The sequence below is a fragment of the Tachypleus tridentatus genome, chromosome 1 (genome assembly GCF_004210375.1).
Source record: "Tachypleus tridentatus isolate NWPU-2018 chromosome 1, ASM421037v1, whole genome shotgun sequence".
In the NCBI taxonomy this organism is placed as follows: Eukaryota; Metazoa; Arthropoda; class Merostomata; order Xiphosura; family Limulidae; genus Tachypleus; species Tachypleus tridentatus.
Window position 1 is genome coordinate 8,460,309 of NC_134825.1, and position 22,556 is coordinate 8,482,864.

The following is a 22,556-nucleotide window of genomic DNA, read 5'->3' on the forward strand; positions in this document are numbered from 1 at the left end:
GAAATGTAGTATTAACAACTTGATGTAATGTAGTATTAACAACTTGATGAAATGTAGTATTAACAACTTGATGTAATGTAGTATTAACAACTTGATGTAATGTAGTATTAACAACTTGATGTAATGTAGTATTAACAACTTGATGAAATGTATTAACAACTTGATGTAATGTAGAATTAACAACTTGATGTAATGTAGTATTAAAAACTTGGTGAAATGTAGTATTAACAACTTGATGTAATGTAGTATTAACAACTTGATGTAATGTAGTATAAACAACTTGATGTAATGTAGTATTAACAACTTGATGAAATGTAGTATTAACAACTTGATGTAATGTAGTATTAACAACTTGATGTAATGTAGTATTAACAACTTGATGAAATGTAGTATTAACAACTTGATGTAATGTAGTATTAACAACTTGATGAAATGTAGTATTAACAACTTGATGTAATGTAGTATTAACAACTTGATGAAATGTAGTATTAACAACTTGATGAAACTTAACATTTACACGAAACATGCTACATATTGCTTCACAAAACACAACTTAACGTATTGCTTACATCCTGAAACGTGTTGTATATATATTCTAGAAAAAAACGTCTACACTATGCTTTCATATTATCTGGAAATCAGTTTAACGTTGTGTTTAACTGTTAAGTTCATATGATGTTGAACACGAGCTTAATATTACATGTTCAACTTATTATGTTTAATTATGTACTAAACACAAGCTCTCATACATTCAACTTATTTTTGATGTATTATTTAATCACACTAAAAATTTCAAACTTTTTCCTCCCATGCTGTCGTCCCAACAGTATTTAAACCAAGCAGAACTTTCCCCCGCAAAATATTTCTTGTCATTAAAAAGAGTTTAGTTTTTTCTGTAACTTCTGAAAGCGCTACCTACGGGTGAAACTTAGGATAAGTTATCCACTTCTGTTATGGTATAAATCCCAATCAAATACAACCAACTAGTAAAAAAAAAAGTTATAGTTTAGTGTCAGGATGACAAAACCTGAAGGGGATGGTTTACATTTAACTTAGAGGGGTGCTATGGTTTGGTTCTTGTTAAGTTCCACAACTGATTAACTGTGCTCTGTCCACAGTAGGTAAGACTTCTGAGGTGACCGCGATTTTACAAAGATATATACGTATGTTTTTATAATTTATGTCACAAATTGTAAATGTATTCACAGAAGGTAATTGTGAATTTTGGACAAGCAATTAAATAAAACTATTAATTCTAAAGGTGTGGCGATAATATACGAGTGAAGCCGTGATACGATGTATCGATACAGCGTCCGAAACGATTCATGGATCTTTGCGTAACTTGGCAAACTTTCAGTAAACGTTCCATGTGTTTGTATAAAAAAAATCAAGTTTTCTAATAAACTCTTTTGCTACGTATTAAATAAAGAAAGATTACTATTGAATACTGCATGTTGTCTTAATTTCTTTTATCAGTAACGTTACATGTAAAATAATAACAACATAAATATTAACTCTTTTATTTTACCTCTCTTGCCATTTAGTTGACCAAACACGAGAATTTGAAAATAACACTCTAAAGTTTGAAGTTTTATATAAGACAATGTTAGCAATGTATATAATAAACTAAAGACCAAACTGTCCTCAATAGCACAGCAGTATGTCTGCAGAATCACACTGCTAAAGACAGGGTTTCGATACCCGTGGTGTGCAAAGCACATGTAGGCCATTGTTTATCTTTGTGAGTAATTCTAAACAAAAAAGACTATCAACATTTGTATCTAGATACGTCTCCTCTCACTACTATGATGACAATCGAACCACTAATTATTTCCCAACATTTACGTTCTGCATCCCCTATTAAAACTCGTTAGTTTTATTGGTATAGTTAAATAGTTTTATAGTTATTTCACATGATAACAAAGCGATAGAAAGGGTGAAACCAACCTTTTAACCGCTTCCGCAAAAGCCTGAGCAGTAAAGTACTTTGTTCAATCTCAAAACAGATATTTGTTTCTTAATTGTCTCCTTACGATCAGTCTGTTAACAGTTTTACTAAATCCAAAAATTGTGGGTCCATTCTCAAATGTCTTTCCACCAGATTGATCAGATAAGGATTATGTTTAGCTTAAAGAAGCATCTTCTATTTGTTTGCTTTTTTAATTTCGCGCAAAACTACTCGAGGGCTATGTGCGCTAGTTGTCCTTAATTTTTAAATAATAGAAAGGCATCTAGTCAACACCACCCACGACCAACAACTGGACTACTTTTTATTACCAAACAGTGGGATTGGCCGTAACGTTATAACCCCATCCACAGCTGAACGGGTGAGCATGTCCGGTGACAGATTCGAACCCGCGATTTACAAATTATGGCTTGGCCACTATCCCACCAAACTAGTCAAGAAAGAAATTCGATTATACCAAGATAAAGTGGACTCTACTTTAAATAACTGTTCATCAGATGAGTCACTGTTGAATCGCCCTCAACTAGAAGACACATAAGTCCATTTGTTGTCCTGTTTTAGACTAGATAGGTCACTAAAGGATTGAACTATCCCTGAAAACGCAACCCCCCCCCCTCCCGTTTTAACCAATTTCCTACTAATGATTTTGTTTGTTTGGGAATTTCGCACAAAGCTACTCGAGGGCTATCTGTGCTAGCCGTCCCTAATTTAGCAATGTAAGACTAGAGGGAAGGCAGCTAGTCATCACCACCCACCGCCAACTCTTGGGCTACTCTTTTACCAACGAATAGTGGGATTGACCGTCACATTATACACCCCCACGACTGGGAGGGCGAGCATGTCTTAACACGCTTGGCCATGCCGGGCCTTTTACAGGTTTTACGCGACGCAGGCGCGAACCCGCGACCCTCGGATTACGAGTCGCACGCCTTACGCGCTAGGCCATGCCGGGCCTGCCTACTAATGAAATTCGTTTAATTTGAAGATAAAGATTTGTCTGTTTTGAATTTCTTGGGGTGCTCTTTTAACCAACGAATAGTTGGATTAACCGTAACATTATAACGCCCCCACGGGTGAAAGAGCAAGAATGTTTGGTGTGACGGGGATTCGAACCCGCTACCCTCAGATTATGAGTCGAGTGTCTTAACCATCTGGCTGTGCCGGGCCTAAAGAGAAAGGAGTTCATGTCTTTACCTTTAACTTCTATTCAGAAGTTAACAGACCTATTCGACTGTTAGTGTTACAGCGTATAACGTCAAGTATGACGCTGTTCACCCGACACTTAAACCTGTTTGGATAATTTATCTGTCATATTTATTTTCTCTACTTCCACTTCCAGTGTCCTTTCTTTAACATTTTTGTACATCGATTGCTTGATGATGCTAGGCTAACACTGGCGAAACGTGATGCTATATCAACTTTATCTTTATTAACTAGTATTGATTTAAATGCATATCCTTAGAAGAGATTCTGTTTTAGTAAAGATAAACTCACGACGAATGTGGCTTAAAATAACTTTCAATGGAAGAACAATATGAACCTGAAACAGTGGGTGATTTGTTCCACGTTTTATTTGAAACAGAATTGAATATTGGTTCATTAACTCTATTAATAATATTAACATAAATGCGTTGATGCTTTTGGTAATTTTCACCCGTCCTTTATTTTTGGCTTCTGTACTGTGTTCTCAAATTACACAGTTATTACAATACTCTGTCAAGAGAAATACAAAGTCTAACAGTACTCTGTCAGGAGAAATGTAAAGTCTAACAGTGCTCCGTCAGGAGAAATGTAAAGTCTAACAGTACTCTGCCAGTAGAAATGTAAAGTCTAACAGTGCTCTGTCAGGAGAAATGTAAAGTCTAACAGTACTCTTCCAGGAGAAATGTAAAGTCTAACAGTACTCTGTCAGGAGAAATACAAAGTGTAACAGTACTCTGTCAGGAGAAATACAAAGTCTAACAGTATTCTGTCAGGAGAAATGTAAAGTCTAACAGTACTCTGTCAGGAGAAATACAAAGTCTAACAGTACTCTGTCAGGAGAAATACAAAGTCTAACAGTACTCTGTCAGGAGAAATACAAAGTCTAACAGTGCTCTGTCAGAAGAAATGTAAAGTCTAACAGTACTCTGTCAGGAGAAATACAAAGTCTAACAGTACTCTGTCAGGAGAAATACAAAGTCTAACAGTGCTCTGTCAGAAGAAATGTAAAGTCTAACAGTACTCTGTCAGGAGAAATACAAAGTTTAACAGTACTCTGTCAGGAGAAATACAAAGTCTAACAGTACTCTGTCAGGAGAAATGTAAAGTCTAACAGTACTCTATCGGAAGAAATGTAAAGTCTAACAGTACTCTATCGGAAGAAACACAAAGTGTAACTGTACTCTACCAGTTTGTAGAGTAACCTGTAACCTGTCAGGAGAAATATAAAGTCTAACTTTATCAAGAGAAACACAAAGTCTAACTGTACTATAGCAACGTAAAATTCGTGTTGTCTTTGTCTCTGTCGGAAATACGCGTGGCTGGCAAGGAGAAATTAAAAATTTACTTTCTGTAAGGGTAGTGAGGGATAATTTACAAAAGGTCAGGATATTTACAGGGTCTTCAGTTTTGACTCTTCACTCTTGTTATGTGGAAACATAAATTTATACGCTGTTGGTGAGTGAAGGTAACCATTTTGTAACTGTGGTCAGTCATTTTTTGTTTTAGGTTTTGTACGGTAAATGAAAGCTCTGCAGTTCTCATATTACACATGTGCATTTTGATTGGTTTTCATGTTTCTTGCTCTTGCAGACTGTTAAGGCCTCCGGGTTCAGTAGAGATTGCCGTAACTCTAGGTCCAAGGCCTGGCACTAAGGTCTCCGAAGGTGAATATTTCATACAACTCCACATTAAAAAAGCTGGAATCAAACTCCAAACCTGCCAGTTCCGGCTTCATGTAAAAGGTGAGATTTAACTTATAATTCCAACCCCATAGATTCGGATTAAATTAAAAACCGAGTTTTAGCTTCTACTTTAAACAGTCCAATTCTGAGTTCGAATTAAAGATAAGTCTTAGCTTATACTTCAAACTTGTCTGAACCTAATTCAAGTAAAAAAAATCAGCCTTAGCTTATAATGATATTTATAAGTTCTCGTTTCAAATGTAAGTTGAACCTTAGCTTATAAACAAACCTATCAGTTCCAGTTTCAAATGTAAGCTGAACCTTAGCTTACACACAAACCTACCAGTTCCAACTTCACATATAAGCTGAACCTTAGCTTATACACAAACCTATCAGTTCCAGTTTCAAATGTAAGCTGAACCTTAGCTTATACACAAACCTATCAGTTCCAGTTTCAAATGTAAGCTGAACCTTAGCTTATAAACAAACCTATCAGTTCCAGTTTCAAAAGTAAGCTGAACCTTAGCTTATACACAAACCTATCAGTTCCAGTTTCAAATGTAAGCTGAACCTTAGCTTATACACAAACCTATCAGTTCCAGTTTCAAATGTAAGCTGAACCTTAGCTTATAAACAAACCTATCAGTTCCAGTTTCAAAAGTAAGCTGAACCTTAGCTTATACACAAACCTATCAGTTCCAGTTTCAAATGTAAGCTGAACCTTAGCTTATACACAAACCTACCAGTTCCAACTTCAAATGTAATTTTAACCTTAGCTTATACACAAACCTATCAGTTCTAGTTTCAAATGTAAGCTGAACCTTAGCTTATACACAAACCTATCAGTTCCAGTTTCAAATGTAAGCTGAACCTTAGCTTATAAACAAACCTATCAGTTCCAGTTTCAAAAGTAAGCTGAACCTTAGCTTATACACAAACCTATCAGTTCCAGTTTCAAAAGTAAGCTGAACCTTAGCTTATACACAAACCTATCAGTTCCAGTTTCAAATGTAAGCTGAACCTTAGCTTATACACAAACCTACCAGTTCCAACTTCAAATGTAATTTTAACCTTAGCTTATACACAAACCTATCAGTTCCAGTTTCAAATGTAAGCTGAACCTTAGCTTATAAACAAACCTATCAGTTCCAGTTTCAAAAGTAAGCTGAACCTTAGCTTATACACAAACCTATCAGTTCCAGTTTCAAATGTAAGCTGAACCTTAGCTTATACACAAACCTATCAGTTCCAGTTTCAAATGTAAGCTGAACCTTAGCTTATAAACAAACCTATCAGTTCCAGTTTCAAAAGTAAGCTGAACCTTAGCTTATACACAAACCTATCAGTTCCAGTTTCAAATGTAAGCTGAACCTTAGATTATTCTTACTGGCAGTCCCGACCTCAAGTTCATTTAATCCTTAACCTAACCAGTTGTTTCACTTGATTTTCTTTGTAGTGTTTTCAACAAGTCGAATTGCGATTTATGAACCGAACAGCCGTGGGGGCATTATAATGTTACGGTCAATCCCACTATTCGTTGGTAAAGGAGTAGCTCAAAAGTTGGCAGTGGGTGGTGACAACTAGCTGCCTTACTTCTAGCCTTACACTGCTAAATTGGAGACGGCTAGCGCAGACAGTCCTCGTATAGCTTTGTGCGAAATTCAAACCAAACCAAATCTCTTACAAACTATGATTGGCGGAGACAAACTCTAGGTGTCATTATTACACATACCATTCCATTTACTCTCCCAAATCATGGTTGGGACGACAATTCCAGACATTATTATTACGTTAATATAATCTGTCCTCTCTTACAAATTGTGACTGGCTGAGACGAACTCTTAAGCGTCATTATTATAACTTCCAATCCATTTTCTATTTCAATTCATGACGAATAAAATATAGTAAATAACGTGACAGTTAACTGAAAATGCTAAAATGTTGTGGTATTCGAAACACTCACAACTTAGTGGTTGTTGTTGCTGTTTCTATACATGAATAATTTTACTTCTTAGTTTATTGAACGAAAATAATAGTGAACTGTTGAATTATATTTATTATTGTCGTATGTAATTTTATTAATGGTTTAAAAAGAAACTGATTAATTAATTAATATCTTTTTAAATATAATGCAACATCATATTATAATAACATAAATATCTTTAATTGTACAATTTTATGCAATATGTTTATAATATTGATTATCTTATGGTATATAGTTCTAAAATGTCCGCTTCTGAAGGCTCCGGACCATGGATATGTAAGTTGTTCTAATGGCACAACATGGGGAAGCATCTGTAGGTTCACTTGTGCGAGTGACCACAAGCTTGTAGGAAAAGAAGTCATCACATGTGAAGGTGACCAAAGCAGTGTTCAATGGACTGATCAGTCACCAACGTGTCAAGGTAATTAATTAAGAAATTTCTCCTTGTTAATTGCTTTCGTGTAAACCTGTAACATAATCATAAATGTAATACCCTAATGGCTTCAACATTCCTGTATTTCACTAATAAGTATAGTAATGTAATGGCTAAATCATTCCTGTATTTTATTACTAAATATAATAATGTAATGGCTAAATCATTCCTGTATTTCACTACTAAGTATAGTAATGTAATGGCTTAATCATTCCTGTATTCTATTACTAAATATAATAATGTAATGGCTAAATCATTCCTGTATTTTATTACTAAATATAATAATGTAATGGCTAAATCATTCCTGTATTTCACTACTAAGTATAGTAATGTAATGGCTTAATCATTCCTGTATTCTATTACTAAATATAATAATGTAATGGCTAAATCATTCCTGTATTTTATTACTAAATATAATAATGTAATGGCTAAATCATTCCTGTATTTCACTACTAAGTATAGTAATGTAATGGCCATTCCTGTATTCTATTACTAAATATAATAATGTAATAGCTAAATCATTCCTGTATTCTATTACTAAATACTAAATATAATTATTTAATGATAGAACTATATATAAGAGCGTAATGGCTAAATCATTTCTCTGTTTTATTACGACTGGTATGAGACGTATCTGTTGTATATGAAATGTTGGATTTTTAAAGAGAAGTGTGAAACATCTTTTTATTGTTTCATTTATTTAACCAAAATAAGCTTCAGGTTTAATACATTTATATCTTTTTATTGTTTCATTTATTTAACCAAAATAAGCTTCAGGTTTAATACATTTATATCTTTTTATTGTTTCATTTATTTAACCAAAATAAGCTTCAGGTTTAATACATTTATATCTTTTTATTGTTTCATTTATTTAACCAAAATAAGCTTCAGGTTTAATACGTTTCTCCCAACGAGTTGTAAGTTTATAAATGTCATATTTAAATATCTGGACATCTTTTGATGCAATAAGCTCTTCGAAGGCACTTTCAATTGACTGCAAATGCTGTTCATTTAAAAAAACATGTTCAAATCTTTAAAAAAGTAATAATCCGTAGGGAAAAGATCTGGTTAATATGGTAGATCAGGTGAAGTGTCATACAGTAGTTCACTTCATTTTTGGACAACAGCATGTGAGACATGAGGTCAAACATTGTCATGAAGCAGTATGGATCCACTACAACTGACTATTGCTGGATGTTTTCGTGACAACTTTTGATGCATAATTTGAAGTTCACAACAATATTTTCCTGCTATGATTCTTTCTCCTGGGTTTAAGAATGAATAATAGATCGCACCTGCTAATGACTACCAAACACTGAACATAAACTTCTCATGGTAAAGAACTGGTTCTGATACTCCTTCATAGTCAAGTCACTGTCTGGATCGTCGTCGATTGTCGTAAAAATCAATTTTTCATCACAGGTGACAATTCTGTGGAGAAACGGATCGTTTTTGTTGCGAGTAAGAAGTGAAGAGCAAATCTCAACTCGTCTTATTTAATGGTTTTCAGTCAGTTCATGAAGTACCCATTTATTGAGTGTGTTTCATCTTACCAACTTCTTCAAGATGTTGGGAAACTGTTGAATAATACACCTTACATTTGTGAGCAAGTTCTCTCACGGTTTGGCAGGTATCTGATTCAACTAAGACCTTCAATTCTTCCTTATTGATGGCTGTTTGAAGTCAGTAAATGGATTATTTTCAAGACTTGTGTCGCCAGAGCGAAATATCATAAACCAACGCTGTGCTATGTGCCCATTAGCTGTGCCTTCACCAAATGCATGTTTTTTTTACGAGCTACTGTCGTTGCATTGTGACCAAGCCTGAACTCGTACAAGAAAATTACACTAATACTAATTTTATCCATGGTGATAAAAATAAATATAAGTATGATTTAGTTTATGAAATAAGAAAAGTAAAGTGAGCTTGAAATGAACCAAACAATATATTATATTATTCTGACAAATTAACAATAATGTTTCTCTTTCAGCCACTAAAAATTTGCACATGAAAATCCGACATTCTATATGCAACAGAAGTTGACCAACAATTTTTTACACAGTTCGACAGTCATGACAATAAAACTTAATTAGAAACAGGTGTATAATGTAAACAACTCCTAAGTTGTTAACATGTAAACACATGTAATTTACTACTAAAATTTGAAGTAATTCTTGACAGAAAAAAGTTTTAATTTATTTTGTATGGGGGTAACGAGGCTAGTCAAACTGACTGACATCTCGTGAAATTGGGGTATTGAATATACCAGATAAAATACGAAGGCTAATAATGTTTACTGAAATATACCAGATAAAATACGAAGGCTAATAATGTTTACTGAAATATACCAGATAAAATACGAAGGCTAATAATGTTTACTGAAATATACCAGATAAAATACGAAGGCTAATAATGTTTACTGAAATATACCAGATAAAATACGAAGGCTAATAATGTTTACTGAAATATACCAGATAAAATACGAAGGCTAATAATGTTTACTGAAGTATACCAGATAAAAGACGAAGGCTAATACTGTTTACTGAAATATACCAGATAAAATACGAAGTCTAATAATGTTTACTGAAATATACCAGATAAAATATGAAGGCTAATAATGTTTACTGAAATATACCAGATAAAATACGAAGATAAAATACAAATATTTATATAAGAAAAAGTTGGGAATTTCTTTCGGCGATTTTAGAAATTACACAAAAGAATTTTTCTAATTTTTAGAAGGTTGTTGTTGTCTTGAATTAAGCACAAAGTTACACAATGGGCTATCTGTGCTCTGCCCACCACGGTTATTGAAACCCCATTTTTTAGCGTTGTAAGTCCGCAGACATATCGCTGAGCCACTAGGGGGATGTTTTTAGAAGGAGAAAAGTATTTTGAAACTTAACATGAAAATCTCGAAGCAGTAACTTTCTTGATTGCATACATTAAAAATTAATTTTTCGCAAAAATACTTTATTGGAAATTCTAATTTTTCTGTAAAAAAAGGCTAATGTTTACTGAAAGCCAAAGTTTCTGAAGATACAGGAATCATGTCGTTATAATCTTATCACAACTTCACGATGCGATACTTCAAGTACTAAATACCGAAGAGTGTGGCATAAAAACTAAATCACTCCATATTTTGCTGCTTCACTGGTATAAAATCCTGTCAAAAGTGATGGGAAACCAAAGCTTAGCAAAGCCCTTCAATATGCGTTTGTAACTTTGTAACTATGATAGGAAGAACGCAAACCCTTCAAGCTCAGGAAATCCAAAGCCTATCACGAGTATTATTTCCTTTTCTGAAGTGTGTGTGTCCTAACTTCGATCCCTCTTCCAGTAACCACTGTTTACAGTTATTTTGTAACCACGGCCATTACATTATTCCAATAGTTCTGTTAAAACCACATTTCTTGTAAATACTCGATCATCAAAAACTTCCCTTCATAACAAACAATAAATTAATTTCACCCACTATTAAGTAAATCATTGGCGTAAAAACTCCCTTTGTGACAGGCTTTTATATAGCAAAAAGTGCCGAAACTATAATGGGAACTGGCAATGAAAAACAGGAAGTATGATAGGAGGAAAAGTGAAACTGGACACCTGTAACACATGACGTTCGTAGAAATAGAGCGTGGCCAACCGACACTTGGCTTTCTTTATTATGATACAAAAAACAGTAAATTAACAGCCAAATCATTCTGTATTTGATCAACGAATACTGTAAGACATCAATCATGTAACAAATGTATCTTTCCTAGTGGACAGGTGCCCGTGAGTTTAAAATCTATTGAAGTTTGAAATTTCATAAGAATTTCTTTGCATATTTTTTAGTAGTATATAAGATGATTCTTACTTGTTAGAAACAAACCGGAATAACTAATATTATCTCTTAGTCCAGGAATGTCCTAATCTGACGGTCCCAGATCATGGATTTATGATGTGCACCCGTGGACCCTTGATACCCGGGAGCATCTGCAGGTTCGCATGTAGAAAAAACTACCAGTTACTTGGAAGCGCTAGTCTTCAGTGTAGGAACGAAGACGGTGCTATTCACTGGAGTGATATATTACCGCTCTGTAGGGGTAGGTTACAAATACTTCTTTCATTTGTTTTGAATTTGTGAGGGCTATCTGTTACAACCGTCCCTAAATTAGCAGTGATAAACTCTTTTACTAATGACCAGCAGAATTGGCATTAACATTAGAAAAAGATCCCTCAGCTGACATGTTTGGCGACTTTGATTCCACTGCATTTTGCGAGTCGAACGCCCTAACCACCAGGCTGTGCCATGTCCGTCTTAAATATGTAGTTCTTACATCTGTCAAGCTTAATGTCTTCTGGCAGGTAAAGGGTATGTTTGCGGAATTAAAACACTAAAATTTGAGTTTCGGTTCCTCGCAGTGGACTGAACGCCGATAACCCATTTCGTATCTGAATGAACAGAAATAATAACATTCATTATCAGAAATTGTGACGTACTGTTTTCGGAAACTGTTTTAAAAATTGATTTCGGAACAGTGATTCTGGCAAAGCACACGCTATGCATGTAAAGTAACTTGTAAGTGACGCCTTGAGAAACGAAGTTCATTATATGTGTATCTCAAGTGTTGTGATATAAAAAAAAGAGAAAAGTTTGTGAATTCTAAAATCTGGTCATATTGTCCCTAGGTAACTTCTATATTATTTATTATATTGTCCCTAGATAACTTCTATATCATTTATTATATTGTCCCTAGATAACTTCTGTATTATTTATTATATTGTCCCTAGATAACTTCTGTATTATTTATTATATTGTCCCTAGATAACTTCTATATTATGTATTATATTGTCCCTAGATAACTTCTATATTATTTATTATTATCATTTAATATGAATCATTGCATCATTCAAAGGATTTTGACCAGTCGGTTTCTGCTCTGTGATGTAAAAAACGAAATCACTTTTTAAGCACGATATTTTGTCGGATCTAGTCTAAAGCTAAGTCTCTTTAGACTTTTAACGGAGTATTTTGTTTTTAAATCATAACAGGAGAGTTTTCTCAAAACATCAAGGAAGTAACAAATACAGTTCAAGTTTATAAGACGATTTAATCTCAAATCTTTATATATATATATATATATTACACTAACTAGGTTTATGACGACAAAGGGCTCCTATGTTTTAACCTTTTTTTGTTGTTGTTTTTTATGCATAGGAAATTAATTGGTTTATTGGAGCAGACAAGTGAGACTGAGGTTTTGCTTTTGTTTATATCGTTATCATTTAGAAACATTTTATGGTATGTTACAGTTTTGTTTAACCACGAAAGGCCCAAGATGAGTCATGTATCTGATACGTTATCATGTTCTTTCAGAATTATGATTGAAGTATAAAAGGAACCTCAAAATTAGGCTTGTATTTAATGAGTTAGTAAGAAGATATTTTTCTTTCATTTTTAGTCAGCTCCACTGACCGCTAGCTCTTGTGATAACCTTGGCAGACTGAATAGTGGAACTTGAACGACACATTTATAAACACCCACTGCTTTATAACGTGCATTTATCTTTTTAATTTTTGCGCTATCAACACCAGAATCATGGAACTTCGGGTCCATAGTTTGATACATTAACCAATACTTTCGTCTGTGGATTTTCAAACAAATTATTCAACGAGAAATGTTAAAACCTGAGATAAAATGGATAAGTTCTGAATTAACATAAATATTTTTATTTCTTTCAGCGTGAGGGTGCATGAGTGGTAAAAATAAGGGTTCCTTCTCTGGCTTGGTTACAGACAAATAGCCCATTATGTGATTTTCCACTTAAAATCAAACAAACTAGGGTGATACTACAATACAACTAAAAAAATAGTAAAAGAAAACCCAATTTATTTTCTGAGTGTAAGACCAAGTGATCTTGTTAAGAACCAATTTATTTTCTGAGTGTAAGACCAAGTGATCTTGTTAAGAACCAATTTATTTCCTGAGTGTAAGACCAAGTGATCTCGTTAAGTAAAGTTCCTACCACTTCTGGTTACCTGGTATAATGTAGAAGGTACCTTTCTTATCGTCTTCTTAACAACTCTGGCAAATGTAAAGAAACAAACAATGAGAGCTTAAAAACGAATGTTAAATTGTTCCCTAACCTATTACAAGATGTTATTTTAATTAGAGTGACACATAAAATCAAAACAAATTTATTATTCAATCGTTTTTCCTTGAACACAACATCGAGCCGAGGAAATGACATTCGGTATATTTGGATAAGACGTTTTGTGATTCTGTTTCAGTTTTATCTTATAACCCAAAAGGTTTGAATAAAAATGGTCAAATAGAAACAACAGTAGAGAGAGAAAAAAGATATTAACTTTGTATATATTAACACTAATGTTTAATTTAGTTCTTGCTTCGTAAAGACAAGAAGTTTTATAAGTTAGTAATGAATGTTGTACAAAATAAGAAGAAAGACACGAAAATTAAACAAATTACTTTTACAAATTATTATTTTATGTATAAACTTGCACCTAAAATTGACAGGAATAAAATGAAATTAATTAATGTGAATAACAGTTGCAGCATGTCCGCCATTACATCCTCCGGATCAAGGATTCGTTCTGTGTTCTAATGGATCAGTGTTAGGAAGTACCTGTAAGTTTTCATGTAGAAGGCACTACTCACTTGTTGGAAGTGTTTCAGTCACGTGTCGAGATTACCACAACAATATCGATTGGACTGGTCAGTCACCAGTTTGTAGAGGTGAGTGAGGATATAAAAATATTGAAAATAGTGGTGAAGAGTAACCTACATAAACAGGAAAATATTCTATAACATTATCTCATATCTTATGAGAAAAATAAAATTAACTTGTGTAATTATGAGTTTAGAATTCTAACAAGTTAAACTTATGTTGACCTTAAAGTGTCCTCTTTCTAAACTTGACCAATAAAAAGCAGCTGCTTTTATTTTAAAAAATATGTTTGGACAGTTAAACTTTTTTTTTCTCTTCACAGCCCAGAAGTGTCCTTCACTAACTGTCCCAGAACACGGGTTTCTATCGTGCACTAATGAAAGAAACTTGGGCAGCGTCTGTAGGTTTATGTGTAGACCGAACTTCCATATGGTGGGAAATTCTTCGGTTACGTGTAAGACGAAAGACCAAGAAACCTCCTGGTGGACGAGTGAACCACCTCTCTGTGTTGGTAAGTATAGTTGTAAAGGATTGACAAAGAACCTAATCTTATATAAAAACGGGATATTTTATATTAATAGGCAAAATCTATAATTTTAGTGTAAAAATATCAGTATCAGACTAAACAAAACCTGTAGTTATGGTAATAAATAATAGAACTAGACTGTACAAAACTAAATTGAAGGACTACGCTGTACAAAACCTGTACTTATAGTCAATAAATGGTACGAGTGGGCTGTATAAAACCTGTAGTAGGTTGAGCAGTAAGTAGTAGGACTAGACGGTATAAAGCCTATAGTTAGGGCAATAAATGCTAGGACTAGGCTGTACCAAACCTACGATCAAAAACGATAGGACTAGATTGCAGAAAACCTGTAGTTATGGTCAATAAATGGTAGGACTAGGCTGCACAAAACTAAAGGATAGGACGAGACTGTACAAAACTAAACGGTAGGACTACGCTGTACAAAACCCGTAGTTATGGTCAATAACTGATAGGAGTAAATTGAATAAAACATGTAGTTATGATCAGTAAATGATAGGACTAGACTGTACGAAACCTGTAATTATGGTTTATAAAAGAACTAAACTGTTCAAATCCAGTTGCAATCAGAAAGTTGAAAGACAAGACAAAACAAATCTATTTATGGTCACTAAATGACAGAACATGACTTACAAATCTAATTATGGTCAATAAATAACAGGACATAAGCTGTACAAAACTAATAGTCATGATCCAGAAATGGCAGAACTAGCCTGTATAAAACAAATAGTTATGATCCATATATAACAGGACTAAGCTGTAAAAACGTGGATAATACTATCTAGTACAATACACTGTCTTTTAGCAAATAGATGGATAGTTTGGTTTGTTTTGAATTTCGCGCAAAGCTACACGAGGGCTATCTGCGCTTCGCCTCACTAATTTAGCAGTGAAAGACAAGAGGGAAGACAGTTATTCACCACCACCCACCGCCAGTTCTTGGGCTACTCATTTACTAACGAATAGTGGGATTGATCGTCACATAATAACGCCCCCACGGCTGAAAGCACAAGCATTAGTGGTGTGACGGGGATTCGAAGCCGTGACCCTCAGATCACGAGTCGAGTGTCTTAACCACCTGGCCATGCTAGGCCTAGTAGATAGAAAACGGAATTTGATATAGGAAATACATTTATTTGTTTGTTTTCTCATGAGCACAACTAAATCTTGTTAAACATTGTTATCTAGTTGTATTTTATACAGCTTTAAACATGATGTAAGATCTATGTGTTAACCTTTGTACTTCTTCACTGCTGCACTGTACTTCCTTGTAGACATTTTACTCCTTCACGAAAACACCTTCTTTACTCCTTTATAAACACTTCAGTTTCTTTCACGAAAACACCGTTTTTAGTCCTTTATAAACACTTCAGTCTCTTTCACGAAAACACCTTTTCTATTCCTTTATAAACACTTCAGTCTCTTTCACGAAAACACCTTTTTACTCCTTTATAAGCACTTCAGTCTCTTTCACGAAAACACCTTTTTTACTCCTTTATAAACACTTCAGTCTCATTGACGAATACACCTTTTTTAGTCCTTTATAAACACTTCAGTCTCATTGACGAATACACCATTTTACTTCTTTATAAACACTTCAATCCCATTGACGAAAACATTTTTTACTCCTTTATAAACAGTTCAGTCTCTTTCACGAAAACACCTTTTATAGTCCTTTATAAACACTTCAGTCTCATTCACGAAAACACCTTTTTAGTCCTTTATAAAGACTTCAGTCTCATTGACGAATACACCTTTTTTACTCCTTTATAAACACTTCAGTCTCTTTCACGAAAACACCTTTTTACTCCTTTATAAGCACTTCAGTCTTTTTCACGAAAACACCTTTTTTACTCCTTTATAAACACTTCAGTCTCATTGACGAAAACACCTTTTTTAGTCCTTTATAAACACTTCAGTCCCATTGACGAAAACATTTTTTACTCCTTTATAAGCACTTCAGTCTTTTTCACGAAAACACCTTTTTTACTCCTTTATAAACACTTCAGTCTCATTGACGAAAACACCTTTTTTAGTCCTTTATAAACACTTCAGTCCCATTGACGAAAACATTTTTTACTCCTTTATAAACACTTCAGTCTCTTTCACGAAAACACCTTTTTTACTCCTTTATAAACACTTCAGTCTCTTTCACGAAAACACCTTTTTTACTCCTTTATAAGCACTTCAGTCTCTTTCACGAAAATACCTTTTGTGATTCTATATAAAGACTTCAGTGTCATTGACGAAAACACCTTTTTTTTTTACTCCTTTATAAACACTTTAATCTCTTTCGTATCGAAAGTTTTTATTCCATCACAGTCATTTTTTCTCCTTTTTCACATTGTGTGCTCTTTGATAGACAATTGGTTCCACTTGTTAACTACTATTGTACCTTGGAAGCTACTATTTTACTGTTCATAGGCGACGTTTTCTCCTTCATAGAGACATTTCTGTAGTCTTTTGCAGAGAAATAGTGTTTTATATTGACTTTACCTTGCGGGAAGATTGTAATATGAAGGATGTTCGTTATTACTGGAAAAACAATTGCTGTACAGTAACCAACCAAGAATTGTACACTTTTATCTGTGCTACATCAGTACAGATAAGTCGATGATGTTATGAACCTTTAATAATTATATACATAGGAGACGGCGTGGCGTAGGGTGTTTTTCTTTTGCGTCATCTGACATGCTCAACACGTTTCGTGTATAAATCTATGTTAGTCTAAGTGTTAAAGTGAGATATCTCTAAACGTTTTTGTTACAGTGTTGTGTGCCGAAAGTGACGAACCACTAATGATGAACGAGGGATTAATATTTTTAATAAAAAAGTCACACTAATGCTGAAGTTTGTTTTTTATTTAGAATTATTTGTACTTAGCTATGGATTTCGAATCAATGGAGTGTAAAAGTAACATTTTGGATCTAACGTTTCCCATTAAGGAGTTGCTGCCCAGGAGGCCTATCGTAAAACACCATAGTTCGTGGCTAGACTTGTCTGTGACAACCAAAGCTCTTGTTAAGATGTTATTTTGCATACAGTTGGAAACATTTAACGTTCATTGCAGCGTTATAAATCAGTTACTAAATAAGTAAAATAAGACATAAAAATAGTACTTCCCTAGTTAATTTGTTGGAAGTAAGTTTGAATCTAATTGAGATTTTTAAATCCCCTTGTCATTTCTCCTAATCACTGGTAGAACACGACTCTCATTCCATATAACTGATTCTTTTCAGTCAAGCAATGTCCGCCATTACATCCTCCGGATCAAGGATTCGTTCTGTGTTCTGATGGATCAGTGTTAGGAAGTACCTGTAAGTTTTCATGTAGAAGGCATTACTTACTTGTTGGAAGTGTTTCAGTCACGTGTCGAGATTACCACAACAATATCGATTGGACTGGTCAGTCACCAGTTTGTAGAGGTGAGTGAGGATATAAAAATATTGAAAATAGTGGTGAAGAGTAACCTACATAAACAGGAAAATATTCTATAACATTATCTCATATCTTACGAGAAAAATAAAATTAACTTTTGTGTAATTATGAGTTTGGAATTGTAACAAGTTAAACTTAAGTTGACCTTAAAGTGTCCTCTTTCTAAACTTGACCAATAAAAATGCAGCTGCTTTTATTTTAAAAAATATGTTTGGACAGTTAAACTTTTTTTTTTCTCTTCACAGCCCAGAAGTGTCCTTCACTAACTGTCCCAGAACACGGGTTTCTATCGTGCACCAATGAAAGAAACTTGGGCAGCGTCTGTAGGTTTATGTGTAGACCGAACTTCCATATGGTGGGAAATTCTTCGGTTACGTGTAAGACGAAAGACCAAGAAACCTCCTGGTGGACGAGTGAACCACCACTCTGTGTTGGTAAGTATAGTTGTAAAGAATTGAAAAAGAACCTAATCTTATATAAAAACGGGATATTTTATATTAATTGGCAAAATCTATAATTTTAGTGTAAAAATATCAGTATCAGACTTACACAAAACATGTAGTTATGGTAATAAATAATAGAACTAGACTGTACAAAACTAAATTGAAGGACTACGCTGTACAAAACCTGTACTTATAGTCAATAAATGGTACGACTGGGCTGTATAAAACCTGTAGTAGGTTGAGCAGTAAGAAGTAGGACTAGACGGTATAAAGCCTATAGTTATGGTCAATAAATGGTAGGACTAGGCTGTACAAAACCTACGATCCAAAACGATAGGACTAGATTGTAGAAAACCTGTAGTTATGGTCAATAAATGGTAGGACTAGGCTGCACAAAACTAAAGGATAGGACGAGACTGTACGAAACTAAACGGTAGGACTACGCTGTACAAAACCCGTAGTTATGGTCAATAACTGATAGGAGTAAACTGAATAAAACATGTAGTTATGATCAGTAAATGGTAGGACTGAGCTGTACGAAACCTGTAGTTATGGTCAGTAAATGATAGGACTAGACTGTACGAAACCTGTAATTATGGTCTATAAAAGAACTAAACTGTTCAAATCCAGTTGCAATCAGAAAGTTGAAAGACAAGACAAAACAAATCTATTTATGGTCACTAAATGACAGAACATGACTTACAAATCTAATTATGGTCAATAAATAACAGGACATAAGCTGTACAAAACTAATAGTCATGATCCAGAAATGGCAGAACTAGCCTGTATAAAACAAATAGTTATGATCCATATATAACAGGACTAAGCTGTAAAAACCTGGGTAATACTATCTAGTACAATACACTGTCTTTTAGCAAATAGATGGATAGTTTGGTTTGGTTTGAATTTCGCGCAAAGCTACAGGAGGGCTATCTGCGCTTCGCCTCACTAATTTAGCAGTGAAAGACAAGAGGAAAGACAGTTATTCACCATCACCCACCGCCAGTTCTTGGGCTACTCAGTTACTAACGAATAGTGGGATTGATCGTCACTTAATAACGTCCTCACGGCTGAAAGGACGAGCATGTTTAGTGTGAAGGGGATTCGAACCCACGACCCTCAGATTACGAGTCGAGTGACTTAACCACCTGGCCATGCTAGGCCTAATAGATGGTAAACGTAATTTGATATGAGAAATACCTTTATTCGTTTGTTCTCTAATGAGCACAACTAAGTCTTGTAAAACATTGTTATCTAGTTGTATTTTATACAGCTTTAAACATGATATAAGATCTATGTGTTAATCTTTGTACTTCTTCACTGCTGCACTGTACTTCCTTGTAGACATTTTACTCCTTCACGAAAACACCTTCTTTACTCCTTTATAAACACCTCAGTCTCTTTCACGGAAACACTTTTTTTAGTTCTTTATAAACACTTTAGTCACTTTGACGTAAACACCTTTTTTACTCCTTTATAAACACTTTAGTCTCTTTGGCGAAAACACCTTTTTTACTCCTTTATAAACACTTCAGTCTCATTGATGAATACACCTTTTTTAGTCCTTTATAAACACTTCAGTCTCATTGACGAATACACCTTTTTTACTCCTTTATAAACATTTCAGTCTCATTGACGAATACACCTTTTTTAGTCCTTTATAAACAATTCAGTCTCATTGACGAATACACCTTTTTTAGTCCTTTATAAACACTTCAGTCTCATTGACGAAAACACCTTTTTTAGTCCTTTATAAACATTTTAGTCTCATTGAAGAATACACCTTTTTTAGTCCTTTATAAACACTTCAGTCTCATTGACGAAAACACCTTTTTTAGTCCTTTATAAACACTTCAGTCTCATTGACGAAAACACCTTTTTTACTCCTTTATAAACATTTCAGTCTCATTGACGAATACACCTTTTTTAGTCCTTTATAAACAATTCAGTCTCATTGACGAAAACACCTTTTTTAGTCCTATATAAACACTTCAGTCTCTTTCACGAAAACACCTTTTTTACTCCTTTATAAACATTTTAGTCTCATTGACGAATACACCTTTTTTAGTCTTTTATAAACACTTCAGTCTCATTGACGAAAACACCTTTTTAGTCCTATATAAACACTTCAGTCTCATTGACGAATACACCTTTTTTAGTCCTTTATAAACACTTCAGTCTCATTGACGAATACACCTTTTTTAGTCCTTTATAAACACTTCAGTCTCATTGACGAAAACACCTTTTTTAGTCCTTTATAAACATTTTAGTCTCATTGAAGAATACACCTTTTTTAGTCCTTTATAAACACTTCAGTCTCATTGACGAAAACACCTTTTTAGTCCTATATAAACACTTCAGTCTCATTGACGAATACACCTTTTTTAGTCCTTTATAAACACTTCAGTCTCATTGACGAATACACCTTTTTTACTCCTTTATGAACACTTCAGTCTCATTGACGAAAACACCTTTTTTACTCCTTTATAAACACTTTAATCTCTTTCGTATCGAAAGTTTTTATTCCATCACAGTCATTTTTTTCTCCTTTTTCACATTGTGTGCTCTTTGATAGACAATTGGTTCCACTTGTTAACTAGTATTGTACTTTGGAAGCTACTATTTTACTGTTTATAGGCGTCGTTTTCTCCTTCATAGAGACATCTCTGTAGTCTTTCGCAGAGAAATAGTGTTTTATATTGACTTTACCTTGCGGGAAGATTGTAATATGAAGGATGTTCGTTATTACTGGAAAAACAATTGCTGTACAGTAACCAACCAAGAATTGTACACTTTTATCTGTGCTACATCAGTACAGATAAGTCGATGATGTTATGAACCTTTAATAATTATATACATAGGAGACGGCGTGGCGTAGGGTGTTTTTCTTTTGCGTCATCTGACATGCTCAACACGTTTTGTGTATAAATCTATGTTAGTCTAAGTGTTAAAGTGAGATATCTCTAAACGTTTTTGTTACAATGTTGTGTGCCGAAAGTGACGAACCACTAATGATGAACGAGGGATTAATATTTTTAATAAAAAAGTCACACTAATGTTGAAGTTTGTTTTTTATTTAGAATTATTTGTACTTAGCTATGGATTTCGAATCAATGGAGTGTAAAAGTAACATTTTGGATCTAACGTTTCCCATTAAGGAGTTGCTGCCCAGGAGGCCTATCGTAAAACACCATAGTTCGTGGCTAGACTTGTCTGTGACAACCAAAGCTCTTGTTAAGATGTTATTTTGCATACAGTTGGAAACATTTAACGTTCATTGCAGCGTTATAAATGAGTTACTAAATAAGTAAAATAAGACATAAAAAATAGTACTTTCCTAGCTAATTTGTTGGAAGTAAGTTTGAATCTAATTAGAGATTTTTAAATCTCCTTGTCGTTTCTCCTAATCACTGGTAGAACACGACTCTCATTCCATATAACTGATTCTTTTTAGTCAAGCAATGTCCGCCATTACATCCTCCGGATCAAGGATTCGTTCTGTGTTCTAATGGATCAGTGTTAGGAAGTACCTGTAAGTTTTCATGTAGAAGGCACTACTTACTTGTTGGAAGTGTTTCAGTCACGTGTCGAGATGACCACAACAATATCGATTGGACTGGTCAGTCACCAGTTTGTAGAGGTAAGTGAGGATATAAAAATATTGAAAATAGTGGTGAAGAGAAACCTACATAAACAGGAAAATATTCTATAACATTATCTCATATCTTACGAGAAAAATAAAATTAACTTTTGTGTAATTATGAGTTTGGAATTCTAACAAGTTAAACTTATTTTGACCTTAAAGTGTCCTTTTTCTAAACTTGACCAATAAAAAGCAGCTGCTTTTATTTTAAAAAATATGTTTGGACAGTTAAACTTTTTTTTTCTCTTCACAGCCCAGAAGTGTCCTTCACTAACTGTTCCAGAACACGTGTTTCTATCGTGCACCAATGAAAGAAACTTGGGCAGCGTCTGTAGGTTTATGTGTAGACCGAACTTCCATATGGTGGGAAATTCTTCGGTTACGTGTAAGACGAAAGACCAAGAAACCTCCTGGTGGACGAGTGAACCACCACTCTGTGTTGGTAAGTATAGTTGTCATTACCTTGTATTTATTAGTGATGTTGTTAATGGTCAATAGTAGTTAGTAACCTAAAAAACAAAATTACTGTAATTGTGAATCAGGCCT

At 34.1% G+C, this 22,556-nt stretch overlaps 1 protein-coding gene across 1 annotated transcript in view; it reads left to right on the forward strand.

The window, feature by feature from the left end:
• Positions 1-22,556, forward strand: part of LOC143223690 (sushi, von Willebrand factor type A, EGF and pentraxin domain-containing protein 1-like) — a 127,354-nt gene that overhangs the window by 9,565 nt on the left and 95,233 nt on the right. The window contains exons 4-12 of the mRNA XM_076452029.1: positions 4,760-4,911; positions 7,071-7,256; positions 11,168-11,356; positions 13,825-14,010; positions 14,265-14,453; positions 17,726-17,911; positions 18,170-18,358; positions 21,822-22,007; positions 22,264-22,452. Coding sequence (XP_076308144.1) covers positions 4,760-4,911; positions 7,071-7,256; positions 11,168-11,356; positions 13,825-14,010; positions 14,265-14,453; positions 17,726-17,911; positions 18,170-18,358; positions 21,822-22,007; positions 22,264-22,452 — 1,652 coding nt within the window. The remainder of the gene's footprint in view (positions 1-4,759; positions 4,912-7,070; positions 7,257-11,167; positions 11,357-13,824; positions 14,011-14,264; positions 14,454-17,725; positions 17,912-18,169; positions 18,359-21,821; positions 22,008-22,263; positions 22,453-22,556) is intronic.